Genomic DNA, 17,890 nt, shown 5'->3' with positions numbered 1-17,890 from the left:
TATGCATATGTATAAGTTGATTCATAGGCAAGTACCTTTTAAATATGTATATTTGAATAAGGAGTTTATATTGAAGTTGTTGTTTTGTGGGTTAAAATATCATGACAACTAGATGGGTTTTTTTAAGTTCTATTTTGAGATGAAACTTCAGCCATGTTTTTAAGGCTGGAAATGGTAAAAGTTGGAAGGGACTGTTAACAGTGATTCAGTTGTTCACTATGCAGATGGATCCATTAGATGCATTTCTATCAGTAACCTCTGGATACTCAAGAAAATGTTTACAACTTCAGTAAAAATCATTTGAAATAAAATATCTTTGTACATTAGAGTCATGTAGTCTTTAAATGCTTGCCCACAACCATACTTTATTCCATACTTTATGGAAATTATGTGTAAGAGAAGATGATAACATAAACAAGGGAGGGGTGGTGGAGGTAGAGCAAGATGGGAACCTGAGGGTGTTGTCCATGTACTCTGAACCTTGATAGTGTATGAAGAGAATGGAGTACATACTGTACTAATTTTTCCACTATTTTACTCAAGGCTAGCATTCATTAGCAGACTTTTTACTGAGCAATTGCTTGTACCAGGTACCATGTTAGGAATACAACCTACAGTTCTGCACATAAGCTCTAGTGGGTTAGCAGAGAAGGAACATGTAAACCCAGTACAGTATGGAAATGAGAGCTCATAGTAAAGGTGCGTGTGTAATGCCAGAGGACCACAGAGAAAGCAGTGATCAGGAGTAGCCAGGGCTTTATAAAGGTCATGTTGGAGCTGATCTTTGAAAGAAGAGTAGATGTTTATCATCAAAGCAAGGCATAGGGGAACATTCTAGATATGGGGAAGAGCCGTGAGCTAAAATAATTCTATTCAGGTGATTCTATTTAGGTAACACCGTGAGGATATGTGGTAGGAGTTGGTTGGGAGTAGATGGTGAAGAACTCTGCAAATTACAGTGCTAATAAGGACTTGATATTGCAGACAGTTAAAATGTCATTGAAGAATTTTAAACAAGGGAGCAATGTAATTGAAATTTTTAAAATTTAATTCTAGTGGTTTTATAGAGAATGGATTGATGGAGGACAAAATTGAAAGCAGGAATAGCAGAAACCATTTATTATCGTTTGCAGCTGATGATGACCCAAGTGAAAAGAGATTTAGGGAGTATAAGAAGTAGGGGCAATGGCAGGAGGATGTAAGCCATGGGCCGTAGAAGAACTAGGAACTCTGAGAATGGGAGAAGTGCCTTTCTTAAAAGCTTAATTCTTAGGAATTAGGAAAAACGGTTTATAAAATATAAACTAAAAAAAAGCACAAGTCAACATATGGCTAATTGTTGAGTGTTAAATTCTGAATAATGAGTATATAGTGATTACATTTTCTTTATACTTTACTGTATTTAAAGAAAAATCATTTTTAAGAAAATAAAAGGCAATGTGATTTTTTTTCCTGTCTCTGTCTTTACAGAAATGCCTTGCCTTGCAGAATATGATGATGGCTTATGGTATAGAGCAAAGATTGTTTCCATTAAAGAATTTAATCCTCTAGCTGTCCTGGTACAATTTGTTGATTATGGATCAACTGAAAAGCTGACAATAAACAGGTTAAAAAAAAAAGTCAACTTAGTTGAATTAGGATTCTTAATTTTCTTTTGTTTTTTTTTATTTTTAAATTATGGGGAAGATTTTGCCTCTTTTAAAAGAAAAAGCTAAAGCTGTTTATATATAGGGAATTTTTTAAATCTAAAAGTTCTTTTTATTGTAAAATATAACGTAAAATTTACTATTTTAGCCATTTTTAAGTATACAATTAATGGGCATTAAGTACATTCACAGTGTTGTGCAGCCATCGCCACTGTCCATTTTCAGGACTTTTTCATAACCCCAAAGCGAAACTCCACACCCATTACACAGGGCTTCTCCCTGTTTCAGGGTTCACCCAACTGTAGCATGTATCAGAATTATATTATTGTTATTGGTAAATAATATTCCATTGTATGTACATACCACATTTTGTTTACCGTTTCATCTGTTGATGGACACTTGAGTTGTTTCCATCTTTTGGCTGTTGGGAATAATGCTGCTACGAACACTGATGTACAAGTATCCGTTTGAGTCCCTGCTTGCAGTTGTTTTGGGTCTATACCTGGAAGTGGAACTGCTGGATCATATGCTCATTCTATTAAACTGTTTTCCATAGCAGCTGTACCATTTTATATTTGCCATTTTACCCACCAAGTGTCCAAGGGCTTCAGTCTCTCTCTATATCCTTTGTGTGTGTGTGTGTGGAAGATCAGCCCTGAGCTAACATCCACACCAGTCCTCCTCTTTTTGCTGAGGAAGTCTGGCCCTGGGCTAACATCTGTGCGCATATTCCTCCACTTTATGTGGGACGCCGCCACAGCATGGCCTGACAAGCAGTGCATCAGTGCACACCCGGGATCCAAACCCAGGCCGCCAGCAGCAGAGCGCACACGCTTAACCGCTACGCCACGGGTCCAGTCTCTCGCTATATCCTTTTCTAACACTTGTTATTTTCTGGTTTTTTTTTTTTTTTTTTTTTTGGTGAGGAAGATCAGCCCTGAGCTAACATCCGTGCTAATCCTCCTCTTTTTGCTGAGGAAGACAGGCTCCGAGCTAACATCTATTGCCAATCCTCCTCCTTTTTTTTTTTCCCCAGAGTCCCAGTAGATAGTTGTATGTCATAGTTGCACATCCTTCTAGTTACTGTATGTGGGACGCAGCCTCAACGTGGCCTAAGAAGCGGTGCGTGCACAGGATCCGAACCCAGGCCGCCAGCAGCGGAGCACACGCACTTAACCGCTCAGCCACGGGGCCGGTCCCCTGGGGTTTTTTTGATAGTAGCCATCCTAATGGGTGTGAGGTGGTATCTCACTGTGGCTTTGGTATGTATTTCCCTAATGATTAGTATTGTTGAGCATCATTTCATGTGCTTGTTGTGCATTCATATATCTTCTTTAGAGAAATGTCTATTTTTTAACGTATATTTTCTCTTATTCTGTAGGTTGCCTTTTCACTCTGTTGATTGTGTCCTTTGGACAATTTTTTATTTTGATGTAGTCCAATTTTTTTTTTCTTTTGTTGCTTATGCTTTTGGTATCATGTCCAAGAAATCATTGCCAAATCTAATGTCATAAACTTTTCCCCTATGCTTTACAGTTTTAGCTATTAGAGAGTTTTGTGACGTTCTGAACATTTTAATTTAAATTCATTTTAATTTTGTGACAGATTGCGTCAAATTCCTCTTCACCTTATGCAGTACCCAGCCCGAGCCATAAAAGTTCTCTTGGCAGGGTTTAAACCTCCCTTAAGAGAGTCAGGAAAGACAAGAATACCATATTGTCCCAAATGGAGCATGGAAGCATTGTGGGCTATGATAGACTGTCTTCAAGGAAAACAACTTTATGCTTCTTCCATGGTAAATATCCATCTTAGCCAAAATCCTTTTGAAGCTATTTCAAGGGTCCCTATTAACTTTCTAAAGTGCTTTCTATCTGTGAAACTCTAAATGCAAAAATGCTTGAACTAAAGCATATAAAGCTGTAAATACTATAGGATTAATTTTAAGGCTCGTTGAAGTGATGTCTTAAGTTTACGTTTAACAAACTTTTTATTAGCTGTACAGTGATATAAAATGTCATTGATGTAATTAATGACTAAGACAAATAATCAAGATGAGTATCCTGTAATCAAAGAACTTGTAAGTCAATGAGGGAAACATATGTAAACCACTAATAATATGAGGTAGAATAAGTACTATAAAAGAGATATAGGTAACTGTAGGGGCATGCAAGAATAATTAATCATTATTTCCATGCAGAGAGATCAGGATATGGTGTTTGAGGTCCTCCTTAGAAGGCGCTCACGTGCTTACTGAATAAGTGAATAAGCAGAACAAGGAAGTGACATTTGAGCCATATCCTAAAAGATGAAGGAGAAAGCCCAGAATGGGAATTCTGGTCAAAGCCATAGAAAGACTTGAATTGTACTACTATCATAATTGAACTAATTTTGAATTGTTTAATACAGTAGAACCTGTATCAAAAGGTTCAAATAAGAAACTCCAGATCATGGTTAGTATAAATATGCTTTCTTTAGAGGCTTAGCATGTCACAGGGTGGCCTGCACCCATGTTCTTTTAGTGCACATTGCTTTAAAATTGGAAAATTGTTCCAAAAATCAGTCTGTATTTCTGACTTCTAATGAAGTATAAAATTTAGGAATCCTAGGGGCCGGCATGGTGGAGTAGCGGTTAAGTGTGTACGCTCCATTGCTGGTGGCCCGGGTTCAGATCCCGGGCGTGCACCGATGCACTGCTTGTCAAGCCATGCTGTGGCGGCGTCCCATATAAAGCAGAGGAAGATGGGGACGGATGTTAGCGCAGGGCCAGTCTTCCTCAGCAAAAAGAGGAGGATTGGCAACAGATGTTAGCTCAGGGCTGATCTTCCTCACAAACAAACAAAAATTTAGGAATCTTAGATCTCCCTTTTGAAATGTCAGCCAGTTGGCATGGTGTAGCAGCAACTTGCTCTTCAATTCACCCTAGTCCTCACCACTGTTATTTCAGCCCAACCTGCCCTGATTGGGGGAACCAAGATTTTGGGATTCGTGATATACTAGCTATGACAAGAATGAATTCCTAATGACACACAGTGCCGTCACTAGAAAGTGCTTTTTGAAAACCTCTGTACATACAGAGGTTATGCTTCTTTGTGTGCAGAGTGGTGTAAATAGCTTATGCAGGGTTTCTCTCAAGAAACCACTGAAGGGGCCGGCCCCGTGGCTTAGCGGTTAAGTGCTTGCGCTCCGCTGCTGGCGGCCTGGGTTCGGATCCCGGCGCGCACCGGCGCACCACTTCTCCGGCTATGCTGGGGCCGCGTCCCACATACAGCAACTAGAAGGATGTGCAGCTGTGACATACAACTATCTACTGGGGCTTTGGGGGGAAAAAAATAAATAAATAAAATCTTTAAAAAAAAAAAAAGAAACCACTGAAAATACAGACAGGGCAAGTAAGTATTCTTACAGATACGTATTTATTCATCTCTGTGATTAACACTCAAATTTGGTCAGTTTATGCATAAAGGTGTAAGCTTTATGTGTAGAATGTAAGTGAATTTTAATAAGGATGGTAGTGTTAAAGCCCACTGGCTCAATCTAGCAAAACTTTGGGGAGGAGTTACATTTTAAAATAAAGTAGAAGAATGCAAAGATTGGGATTTAGCAGAAAAGCAGCATCACAAATACCTTTGAAAGTAGAGAGTATAAATTATAAATAAACTTAGAGAATGCCTTTTCCCTCTGGCCAGATGCTGGAGGTTAAAGGCAGCGAAGACATTATTGTGTTTTCTTGACAACTACAGGTTTCCCCCACAATCTGAAAGTAGAGCATTCCTATGAAACCTTTCATAAGCTGAAATGGTGTAAAGTGAAGAAGCAATTACCACTAATTTATATGGGAAAAATTTTTGAGTGTTCCCAGACCCAAAAAATAACCAAAATAAATCGAGAGAAAGCACAGGTGCTCAGAGACACAGTTCAAAGGCGTGGTGGCTTGATGCTGAGCTGTTAAGTGTAGTTCCCGGGGAAGGCGCTTGGTGGCACCACTCTTGCTGCTTGGGGTGCGCATTGCCTCGATAGCGGCTTGCTGCAAAACAAATGCTGAACGCTATTTTCACTTTTTGCCTTTTTTCATAAAAACGAAGATCCTCTTTGGATTTCTTTTGGTTAACAAACACTGGTACTAATGTAGGTCTTTTGTGAAAGTGAAGTGGTGTAAAGTGACTTTTCAGATAGCAGGGGAAACTTGTATGTCTTTTAATTTTAGGCTCAGGCGCCAGAACAAATAGTGACATTATATGAAGATGAACAGTATCCAGTTCATATGTCATTAGTAGAAATGGGGCTCGCAGATGAAGATGAATGATGTAAGTATCATGACTTCTTGTTCACCCTTCTTGTTCATCCTTATAATCAGCATTGGCATGTGACTACTAATATAGCAGAGATTAATGCTAAATTGAATATAAAAGCACCTTTGGACTTTCCTTGATTTCTCAAAGGAATGACAACAAAGCTCAACGAAAAGCTCTCTTCCAGATTTCTCTTTCATAGGCCCTTCTCTGAATACCAGTATCAAAGAGGTTCCATATCTAAGAATGCTTGGAATGGCTATCATGACTTAATTCATAGTACCAGATAGTTAGAGGGATAAGGAGAAGAGCAGAAGGTGGGCACTATAAATAATTTAAGCACATAACTGTATGGTATGCATATAGCACTAATGAACAATCAATGTCCTAATAACAAAGTTATGAAAGTACTTGGGTAACCAGCTAACTCTTGATCCATTAATGTAAATGTAACAAGTGATTCAGTAACTCAACTTGAACATTAGCATTAAGCAAAAGTTTAAAATAACACATTTTGTTTTCCAGGTATACAGTACAGAGCATCTACGGCAGCCCAGAAGAAAGTTTTCTGTTATATGTAGACCATTTCAGGCTTATTTTTTTTGACTTGTTCTGCAATAGTGCTGGCCTTTTTTTCCCTCCCCCTTTTATTACATGTTGAACTGTTAGGAACTGTTTGAAAAAATAATAAATATTTGCTTTCAAATATTTTGTTTTATTTTACTGTAATTTTGAAATGAAATATTTTAGGCACATGAAAAAGACACCATTTTAGGTCATTTTATAACGTATATTCAGCTTAAGAAATTAGACATTGTCAATTGTCAGTACAGTTGTAGGGGTTTTCTAGTATATATACTTAGTAGTGGAATTTACTAGGTCATGGGGTAATTGCTTTCCAAAAAGTTGTTTTACCAATTTACTCCATCACCAGTAGTCTGAGTTCCTTGCCAACACATGGTGTGGCCAGACCATTATTTGCCGGTACATGATACTAGTATAAAAAGGTATCTTATTTTAATACACATTGACTGGTTTCGTAGTCACTTGTTTATTGCTTGTTCATATCCTTTGTCTATTTTTCTATTGAGTTTGTAATTATCATTGATTTGTAGGAATTCCTTATATATTCTGGATATTAATGCTTTGTCAGGTAATTGTATCTTTTCCTAGTCTGTGGCTTATCTTTTCTCGTTTTTGTGGTATCTTTGGGCAAAAAGAAAGTTTTCACTCACTTATCAACCTTTTAATTAAGGTTTCTGTGTCTCATTTAAAAATCCTTCTCTAGGGCCGGCCCCGTGGCTTAGCGGTTAAGTGCGTGCGCTCCGATGCTGGCGGCCCGGGTTCGGATCCCGGGCGCGCACCGACACACTGCTTCTCTGGCCATGCTGAGGCCGCGTCCCACATACAGCAACTAGAACAATGTACAGCTATGACATACAGCTATCTACTGGGGCTTTGGGGGAAAAATAAATAAATAAATAAAATTAAAAAAAAAAAATTAAAAAAAAATAATAAAATAAAAATCCTTCTCTATCCTGAGGTAATATATATAACTAACTCCTATTGTCTTTGAAAAGTTTTAGACATTTTTCATGTTCAGTTCTTAAATCACCAGAAATTAATACATCCACCTATTTTTTTAACTGAGTCATTGCCAACACTATTGTCATACTGCACTGAGTGACTGGACCAACCTATAGTTATATAAATTTACATGTAGGTGACTTGCCCTTCCTTCAAGGACATCTTGCTTCTGTCAGCCTATAGTTTTATAGGCTATAACATCAAGGTACCTGTGGTCAATCAGTATACACCAGCTAGTTATTTTCCACACCCCCTCCATTCTCAAGTGTCCCATTTTGACCAGTTGTATCATCACCCCTCACTATGAGATCATTTGTTCTCATAGAATGAAGTCTTCTGTTTTACTGTTGGACCTATTTGTATTCATTTGTTATTTTAACTTCCCAGTCTATTACAACTAAAGAACCTCTGTAGTAGATAAAATGCTTTGAGTACTAATTGAACACAGTAATGTTTTGACTGGAGAGATGCTCTTACTCCTTGAGTAAACTTTCTGTGTTAAGTCTTTGTTCTATGGCTGATGTGCCCATGGAAAATCTATGAGATACTGCATTTCTTGGACTTCTTGGTTTTTATAACCATCTCCAACCAATAAAAGTGCCCACTTACTATTTTTAAAGTCTATCCAGTTTATAACAAAGTAATAATGCTTTCCTTAGTCATGCGTTTAACTGTAGAAAGACAGGACAGGTGAATTAAAAATGAAAGCTGTCTTTGTGATTTCAAAGTATAAAAAGCAGCTGCCGAGTTTTATTTTCTAATCCAAACATAACCTCGTCCATTCACACACACACACAGTTTATATACATTAAACCACAGGATCCACAAGAAATGTACCTTTTTTAACAAGAAAATCAAGTTAGTGTTATTGCATGATTAGTCACACACAAGGATCATCACAATTTTGTATCCATTAGAACATTTCCGTCCTTGTCTTTAACTCTGATTCGACCAGATGTATATTTTGTTTCTTGATGACCATTTGTATATACAGTTTTAACAGTGCCATCTGGATATTCCCGTCTCTTAAACTGGGCAGTATGTAGTTCTCTTTGGCCGTTATTAAACTCTATGATTTTGTTGCCATCTCTGTAAATTTAAAATAATAGAATTTAATTTCTTTGAAAATACGAAATACACGACAGGAAAACAATTTATAAGTAACCTTCTGACTCTGGCAGTTATTTCCTCTCCTAGAACATCCCTTGGTGCTTTTCCCAGCACCAGATCTCCTTGCAAATTCTTTCCACACGTTTCTGCTGCAGGTTGATAGTTCCAATTATCAGATAAGCACTTGTATGTGCCCATGAAAAGTTTATTTTAATAAATTTGTTTTCACCACAAAATGTGTAGGCTGCTTTTGACTTTATGTGTGTTCTGCCTCTAAAAAACCTGGGCGTTGTATTAAAATATGGCTTTCAGTTTGGACTCATATTCTTTTCAATAAGTTAAAAGCTGTCTGAGTGCTTGCTCTTTCCCAGGTTAGAGAAGAGAGCTATATTCCTGGGAAGTGGCATGATCGGACTTAAGTCGTGTTTTGAAGCAATGGAACAAAGAAGCAGAATATGGAAAATAGTTAATATCAACTTGATTGTCTGTGGGACATTCAAACTAAACCCCTAAATATAGGTATAATGTGCCATTAGAAACATAAAGCTAGGGTTAAAGATTAGGAATCACCAGTTCTCAAGAGAGTGGTTTTTTTCTATTTTGGTTATTTCTCAAATTTTATATGACTGTGATGGCTTTGTGCCACATACAAGTGGTAGACCTAAAAGCCATTATCTAAGTGCAGCCCCTGGCCCAGGAGTGTCAGCATCACCTGAGAACTCCTTACAAATGCATATTATTGGGATGGGGCCCAATCTGCATTTGAACAATCCTTCCAGGTGATTTTAACATACAGTAAAGTTTGAGAACCACCGCTATGAGTGAAAAATGCCAACATAATCCTGAATGAATTGCATATTTGAAAGTTGCTAAGAGAGTAAATCTTAAAAGTCTTCATCTCGCACAAAAAATTTTGTCTGGTGACACGTTAAGTAGACGTATTGTGGTGATCATTTCACAGTATGTACAAATATCAAATCATTATGTTATACACCTAAAACTAATGTCAATTATATGTCAATAAAGAAATAATCCTGAATGAACTAATATAATATCTGGGATTTGCTTGAGTGTAGATGAAAAAAGATTGGCGATGAGTTAATACTTGAAAATGGACAGATGGGTACACAGTTTTTCATATTATTTTCTCTACTTTTTATTATAGAAAGTTTCAGAGTTAAAAAATTGAAAAGTTCCTGAAATCATTCAAAGTATAGTGTACACATAAGATTTTCCTCAGATTTTAGAACAAACTGCTATTTATTTAGTTGAGCACCAAATAGTTTCAGGCCATGTTAAGAGAAAAACACTATGAGGACCATAAGAAGTTCCTACATTATTTGAATTCATGTTTTTACCTTTTTTTTTTTTGGCCAAGTTTATGTTATAGAATTCAAGTTAGTTAAATGCATCTACGATGTATTAGTTGTATACAAGTTAACGGGCACATAATTGTCACACTCTAGGAGAGGAGGGTGAAAACTAAAAGTACGACACTGGATTTGATAAACCTTCACCATGGTTTTAATTAAAATGGTGATTAGAAGATGCTCTTGGGCCGGCCCCGTGGCTTAGCGGTTAAGTGCGCGCGCTCCACTACTGGCAGCCCGGGTTCGGATCCCGGGTGTGCACCGACGCACCGCTTGTCCGGCCGTGCTGAGGCGGCGTCCCACATACAGCAACTAGAAGGATGTGCAACTATGACATACAACTATCTACTGGGGTTTTGGGGCAAAAAAAGGAGGAGGATTGGCAATAGATGTTAGCTCAGAGCTGGTCTTCCTCAGCAAAGAGAGGAGGATTAGCACGGATGTTAGCTCAGGGCTGACCTTCCTCAAAAAAAAAAAAAAAAAGGCTCTTTATTGTGAATTGAAGTCACTTAAAGAAGTCATCTCTAACTTTAAGAAATGTTAACCCTCAGAAGGATAAACCTTTATTTTATTTTTTGCTGAGGAAGATTGGCCCTTGGCTAACATCTGTGCCCATCCTCCTCTACTTTATGTGGCACGCCACCTCAGCATGGCTTGACAAGCAGCATAGCTCTGCACCCAGGATCCGAACCCGGGCCACCAGAAGCAGAGCGTGCACACTTAACCACTATGCCACTGGGCCGGCCTGGAGGTTGCTAATTCTAAAGAATTGGATCAGGGAGGCTGGAGGAGTAAAGTGCTTATCAGGCTGGGACAAGGAGATCCAGAAAATCAAACTATAAGTAAGAGAAGAGAGAGTTTAATTTAAACACGGCTGCCACTGTTTGGTTATTTTAAAAAGTGACAGGGCAGCTTTCCTTTTTTGTGTCTCATTCACTGTTTTCAAATTTCACAAAATTATTTCTAAACAAATACTTGCCATTCTCCTTTCCTGAAGTGCTATTTACACTACCTTTAAGTCTCCAGATCTATATATCTCAAACTAGTTCCAAACTCACCTGCTCTAAAAGTGTCCTTCTTTGCCCACTTCTGAACTCACTGAAATTTTGAATGACTTACACATACACAAATGTTTTAAGATTTTAAAAATTAAATTGATAATAAAATGGAACCATGAAAATGGAAAAACCTAGAAATAAATTTTAACAGCTATCATACCGTTGTACTCTGACAATTGTACCATCTGGGAAAATGCTTTCTTCTTGTCCATCAGCAAATAAGTTTTTGATAGTCTGGTCAGGAAACGTGATTTCTTTTCTTCCATCTGGGAAATGTTTTTCTATTTAAAAAAGGTTACTATAAATATTTAATTATAAAGGAAGGGAAGAATTTAATAAGGAGAGGGCAGAGCAAGTTTTTACCTATCTGTCCACTTGAGAAATGTAAGACTTCTAGTCCTTCTGGATAAGTAGTGTGCGTGGTCCGGGCAGCCGCGTAGTAGTAGATCTGCAAAGACATGAAGTCAGTGTGCCTTTTATTCAGAGAAGTTTAAGCCATGAAGAAAAACACCTCACGGAAACCTACCACTCTCTCGTCTGGCATGACCTGCTTCACGTCACCATTAAAGAAAGCGACGGTGACAGTCTTCCCATCTGCACTTACTTCTTTTCGAGTTCCATTTGGAAACAATATAACATGGCACCCATTCTTATAAACCTTTTCTATCTACAAAAAAGAAAAACAAGATTATCAATATATAAGATTTCCTCCTGAGACTATGTGACAAAACATCCCTAATGCTCTTCCTAACTGCCTACTTTGAAATTTTTCATAATAAAAAGTAAAACATGGGGCTGGCCCAGTGGCTTAGTGGTTAAGTGCATGCACTCTGCTTCGGCGGCCCGGGGTTCGCAGGTTCGGATCTCAGGTGCGCACCAATGCACCACTTGTCAAGCCATGCTGTGGTGGCGTCCCATATAAAGTAGAGGGACAGGCACGGATGTTAGCCCAGGGCCAATCCTCCTCAGCAAAAAGAGGAGGATTGGCAACAGATGTTAATTCAGGGCTGATCTTCCTCACACACACAAAAAAGTAAAACATTCCTTCAAAAGGAGAGAGAGTTGTTAAACTCATAACAATCAACTTTAAGTATCTACACATCACCATTCTTATGTCACCTGTTCCCCCAACACTCTTCCTTTGGTGGAGTTTTTTAAAGCAAACTGCAGACGTACCCTGTACACACTTCAGTAGATGTCTCTAATGGAAGGATTTTTAACGTGACCAAGTCAGCATTACCCCTACAAACTAATTCCTTCATCGCATCATAACCATGTATAATGTTTTCCCTAAATTCACAAAAAAGGCTTTTTACAGTTTATTTGAATCAGGACCAAAACAAGGTCCTCCCACAACACTGGGTTGACGTGTCTCTTAAATCTCAATTTTAACAGTCCTGTCCTTTCCTCCTCTTTGATGCCAATTACTTGTTGAAGGAACTGGGTCACTGAACATGTAAAATTTCTCACATTCTGGATTTGATTGCTTTCCCATTATGGTGTCATTTAACATGTTCTCATATCCCCTATATTTCCTTAAAAGAACCAGTAGTTAGATCTAGAGGCTTGATTAAATTCCAGTTAAATTATTCTGATATTAATACTTTCTAGGTGCTGCTGTGAGCTTCTCATGGCAACACCTTCAGAAGCACAGTACACAGTTGTCGCCCCCGGCCTCAGGCCTGACCGGGTCATGCCAGATGTGCCATGAGGCCCCATCCATTTTTCATCTATGGTTTCAGGAGTCAGCAGTGACTGCTGCCTAGAGCCTTTACTTCATTAGAGGCTGTAAACTGGTGATACTCTAACTTTCTCATTCCTTTTCCATTTATTAGCTGGAATTCTTCTAAAAGAGGAAACCCTGCAGCATAACAATTTGTTACCCTAAACTAGAGCTTGTACAGGAAAAGTCTGCTTCTTTTGACTGTTGTTCTTTGTCCTTCCCTCATTCCTCAAAACTAGCAGTGAACTTTTGCCTTATAATTTCAATTAAAATGGATCAGATGAGGGCATTTGGAAAAGTAAATTCTCTATAAACCTGAGGAAAAATTCCTTCATTACCTCCCTGGTAACAAATGCTGTTTATGTCCCTTCCTTCATTCCTCCTTGTAGCTGGAACACCCAGCCAGGCAGTTTTCCCACTCCAAACCTTTCTCATGCACAAGACTAAAATTGTGCAGGCTGGAGACAGAGAGAAAGACACCTGACCCAGGATGTATTTAAGAAAGGCTGCAAGAAGGATAAGGCCTAGAACTGAGGCTTTTAAAAAATATTTTTAAAAGTAAAGGATTGCAAAGGCATTTTAGCTTTGTTTGGAGGAAGAACAACGAGTTTAAACAAAGGGACTGTATTCCTTCTTTACCTGCATCTCTCAAGTAGACATGGCAACTAAACGAACACTGTATAGTGAGCATTTTTAGAGGAATCCAAAGGTTTAAGCCAAAGTCATGCCCCAAAGTACTGCAAGTTCTTAAGCCCCATCAACAGTCTTAAAGATCAGTTATTTTAGAATCTGTTTCAACTCTATTTTAACCCATATTTATTTTTTATAGTATTATTTTTTTTTAAATTTTTAACCTTTCCATCAGGATGACTGATTTCTCCCTGAATTTCTTCTTTTTCCTCTTTTTCATCCTCTTCTTTATATGCAGGATCTGGGAGGTCCACTGGTTCAGGGGGCTCCCTGGGTGAGGCAGTCTGTAAGGACAAGAGGCTCTCATCTGTCCCAAAGGACATGTAATAACATTTACAGCAGCTAAAACTTACACTTATTTCCAAAAGCCAGATTCTACTATTATAAGGTTCTATGACTAGTGTTTGGTGTTCTATAGAAAACATTCACCATGTAAAGTAAAAAGCCTCCTTTGTAAATGGTTTAGAAACTTAAGTCAGTTAACTAATCAATTTCAAGCCTGAGTAATCTATGTTTGAATATATAAAAATATAAAGAGATTTACTTGTCCCTTATCCGAACTGCCTAAATCACGAGGAGGCATAGACTTGGATCTTCGAGATGGATTACCTGTTAGAATATAATTATCAGAGTTAGTTTTAATGTTTAATTGAAAGTTTTAAATTTACTTAATATTATGGTCAAACATTTCCTTAGTTCATATCCTTCTTTTGTGAACTGCTGTCCTTTACCCATTAAATAAGGAAGTCTTAATATTTTTCTTTATTAATTTGTAGGAGTTCTTCATTATAGAAGTTCAAATATTTATTCAGGTACTTAAGTCCTGGGTGACCAAGAAAGGCAAAGACAGTACCTGTTCTCTGATGGTTTACAATCTGTAGTACGAGACAGGTGCTCAGTTAACCTAACAGATGGACCCGAAGGCATTTTGGAGACAATCATGAGGGCTTTATCAGATGCTAGGTGTGGGGTAGAGATAAGAGAAGCATCCAAGAATACACAGAGAATTTGGCTTGAAAAATAACTGAGGATTTAATTACAATCTAGATCTAATAGCTAGGTCTAAACTTTTTAGATCATGACCAACACCTCAATGATATGCTGCATTGGTAATACATACATTATAAAATAAGTATACAAACACACATACCACCACCACTACCAACAAGTTGAGGTGAACTTTTTTTTTTTGATGAGGAAGATTGTCCCTGAGCTAACATCTGTGCCCATCTGCCTCTATTTTGTATGTGGGATGCCACCACAGCCCGGCTTGATGAGTGGTGCATCAGTCCATGCCCGGGATTTGAACCTGTGAACCCTGGGCCGGCGAAGCGGAGCACATGAACTTAATCACTACACCACTGGGCCGGCCCCTGAAGTTTTAAAAATATACTGAAGTTCTAATATTTTTTTTCCTATATGCCAGTGGGTCATATTATAAACACTCCCAAATTTGAAGGGTTTCAAGCAAGTGCCAGGATCTGACTCATATGTTAAAAACTAGAATGGATGCTGGATGCTACAGGGAGAATAGATTAGAGAAGAAGAAGAAAGGCAGAGGCCAGTTAGGAGGCTGTAGCATATGGGAAGGCTTGTGTGGCATCCATGGAGACAGAAGTTTTGGCCTGAGCAAACAGGTGATGGTAGATAAGGTTCTGGTGATAAAAGGAGTGCTCAGTTTTAGATATGACGAATGAGAATAACTTCCTCCACCTCATAGGTGCAAAGTAAACCATGCACTACCATTTGAGCTCTGTGTTAGCTTATTTCTAAATCTTATAACCACTGTCCATAGAAGAATAATACTCCATTTTACAGGTGAGGAAATCAAGGCTGAGAGGTTAAATAACATGCCACAGTTGTCAATTAATAAAAGGCAGAACCAGGATTCACACCCATTAACCTTAATTCTCTCAAGTTGTTCATGAACATTAACTTGAAGCCTCTAAGCATTCACTTAGCTGGGAGGATCAAGGAGAGGTGAACAGGAGCATAGAGTTCGGACTCCTAGGGGTGTGTTCACCATACTGAGTACTGTATATACACAGCTTATAAACTTATGTATAACATAAGGGATGGGAAGAGTAAAAGTATTTAATAAACAGTGCTGGAATAGCTAGATATAGATAATATAGGAGGATATGTTTATGACCTCAAGATAGGGAAAGACTTAAGAGGCATTACCCATAAAGGAAAAAAACTGAAATTCAACCACATTAAAATAAGAATTTTGGGAATTTTTAAGGTGATGTCAGCATCATGGTGGCATAAGTCATTCCTCTTTTCTCTCATCTTTTTAAAAAACTAATTAGACATCCATAACCAAACAAAAGTGTCTCAGCACCTTAACCAAGGGATCTGGGAGGATTCTTGCCCATCTGTCCACCTAAAAATAAACAAGGCCTCAGTAAGGGCTGTGGACCCAAGGGAAGTTGGCAAACCTGCCCCACTCCCACTCACTGCGACTGGAGAAAAGACTTGGAGCATGCAAAGCTGAGCAAATACCCAAAGACAAGAGAGAATCTGAAGAAGTCCAGCCTGCTTCAGAGGAGATGCCAGCATGCCATCAGACCAGGACAGAGACAAGTTCATACACAGAGGAGAGGGAGGAACTTGCCAGAGCTGCCCCCTAACCCAGGGTGACACTGCACCACTAACCTGTGTAGCAGTGGCAGCGATGACCTCTCCCAAGGAAGAGGTGGAAAGCAAAAGCAGTGAGTGACTGCCTGGCTATCCCAGTTATGTGGTTTGTGGCTGGAGAAACCTGTTTCTCTCCAAGAGCACTCGGATTTCTGAGGAGGGAACTCCATGACTAGCAGGAGGGAGGAGAAAGGGAAGGAAGCAGAAAAGAATATCAAAGGGCACTGAAGGAATGTGGTTCCTGCTGTCTGCTTCAGGACTTCAGCAAGAAGTCCACCCACAAGCCTCCAGTAGTACCCCACTTGAGGATCTCCCCACTAGGCCCACAGGGACCCTCAAAGCCCCAAGTGCTCTGCCCTACACCACCCCAACTCTGCTGCCAGCTCCTTGTGCACACTCACGAGAGCATCCACAACAACGTGCTCCAAGAGACAAGGAGTGTGTTCAGAAAACAGGCCACAGTTGGTGGGCAAGGGAGAAACCACAAACTTGAGCTTTAGCACCACCTTCTGGAATACAAAAGAAAGGTTTCTAATAGCCAGCCTGGTGAACTGTAAGAACCAAAGAAGTCACAGAAGCTTAGTTAAGGAGGTATCCGCTACTTCAAATGTGAAAACAGAAGCACTGAGCTACAAACACTACCAAAAAAATCAAAGAAACATGATATCACAAAAAGAAAATGATAATTCTCCAAGCAACTGAACTCAAAGGCAAGGAATACTGTGATCTACTAAATAAAGAATTCAAAATTGCTGTTGTGAAGAAATTCAATAAGCTACAAGAAAACTCAGACAATTCCAGAAAATCATGAATAAAATTAATGAACAGAAGCTCTTTACTAAAGAGATTGAAATTATAAAAAAGAACCAAACAGAAATTCTGGAGCTGAAGAATTCAATGAATGAGATGAAGAATGCAATAGAGCATCTACAGCAGGGCAGACCAGATAGAAGAAAGAATATGTGACTTAGAGGATAGGAATACAGAAATACTACAGTTAGACGAGAAGAAACTAAGATTTAAAAAGAGTGAAGCCACCAAGAGCTGTGGGATTCCATTAGAAAGGCAGATATTTGAATAATTGGTGTCCCAGAAGGAGAAGAGAGGGAGCAGGGGGCAGAGTTTATTTAAAGAAATAATAGCTGACAACTTCCCAAACCTGGGGAAGGACTTGGACACACAAGTCCACAAAGCTAATAGAACAGCCTATTACCTCAATGGCAAAGGACCTTCTCCAAGATACACTATAATGAAACTGTCAAAAAGCAATGATAAAGAAAATCTTAAAGGTAGCTAGGGAAAAAAAGAAGTAATGTACAAAGGAACCCCCTTAGGTTATCATCGGATATCTCAGCAGAAACTCTACAGGCCAAGAAAGAGTGGAATGATATATTTAAAGAACTGAAAGATAAAAATGGCCAGCCTGGCAAAGTTATCCTTCAGATATGATGGAGAAGTAAGGGCTTTCCCAAACAAAGGCTGAGGGAGTTCATCACCACTAGACCTGCCTTGCAAAAAATGATGAAAAGAGTTCTTCAAGCTGAAACAAAAAGACACTAATTAGCAACATGACAACATACGAAAGTGTACAACACATTGGAAAAAAGTGAAAATTTATAGTGAGAAACAGAAAACTCAAATACTATAACAAGATGGTATATTAACAACTTAATTACAGTATAAAGGTTAAAGGAAAAGAGTATGAAAAATAACTAAAGCTACTATAATTGGTTAATGAATACACAGCATAAAAGAGGTCAATTGTGATATCAAAAAC

The 17,890-nt window shown here is 38.6% G+C and overlaps 2 protein-coding genes across 8 annotated transcripts in view; one reads left to right on the top strand and one right to left on the bottom strand.

The window, feature by feature from the left end:
- RNF17 (ring finger protein 17) overlaps nucleotides 1-5,964 on the top strand; it is a 126,400-nt gene extending 120,436 nt beyond the window's left edge. For all 3 annotated transcript variants that reach the window (XM_004435233.3, XM_087436359.1, XM_087436358.1), the window contains exons 33-35: nucleotides 1,471-1,606; nucleotides 3,252-3,441; nucleotides 5,851-5,964. In XM_004435233.3, the coding sequence (XP_004435290.1) occupies nucleotides 1,471-1,606; nucleotides 3,252-3,441; nucleotides 5,851-5,949 (425 nt within the window). In that variant the 3' untranslated portion in view covers nucleotides 5,950-5,964. The remainder of the gene's footprint in view (nucleotides 1-1,470; nucleotides 1,607-3,251; nucleotides 3,442-5,850) is intronic.
- Nucleotides 5,965-8,235: 2,271 nt separating this feature from the next.
- The window catches only part of CPAP (centrosome assembly and centriole elongation protein), a 73,151-nt gene continuing 63,496 nt past the window's right edge, over nucleotides 8,236-17,890 (bottom strand). For 4 of the 5 annotated variants that reach the window (XM_087436362.1, XM_087436360.1, XM_087436361.1 and 1 more), the window contains 6 exons: nucleotides 14,018-14,082; nucleotides 13,638-13,757; nucleotides 11,587-11,727; nucleotides 11,424-11,508; nucleotides 11,221-11,341; nucleotides 8,236-8,611 (listed from right to left, as the gene is read on the bottom strand). In XM_087436362.1, the coding sequence (XP_087292488.1) occupies nucleotides 8,419-8,611; nucleotides 11,221-11,341; nucleotides 11,424-11,508; nucleotides 11,587-11,727; nucleotides 13,638-13,757; nucleotides 14,018-14,082 (725 nt within the window). In that variant the 3' untranslated portion in view covers nucleotides 8,236-8,418. The remainder of the gene's footprint in view (nucleotides 8,612-11,220; nucleotides 11,342-11,423; nucleotides 11,509-11,586; nucleotides 11,728-13,637; nucleotides 13,758-14,017; nucleotides 14,083-17,890) is intronic. The other variant, XM_087436365.1, reaches the window with a different exon arrangement.

This window comes from Ceratotherium simum, chromosome 10, assembly GCF_057802395.1.
Source record: "Ceratotherium simum simum isolate JZ-2026a chromosome 10, ASM5780239v1, whole genome shotgun sequence".
NCBI lineage: Eukaryota > Metazoa > Chordata > Mammalia > Perissodactyla > Rhinocerotidae > Ceratotherium > Ceratotherium simum.
The sequence above is the reverse complement of the archived record's forward strand: the minus strand, read 5'-3'. Positions and strand labels throughout refer to the sequence as shown.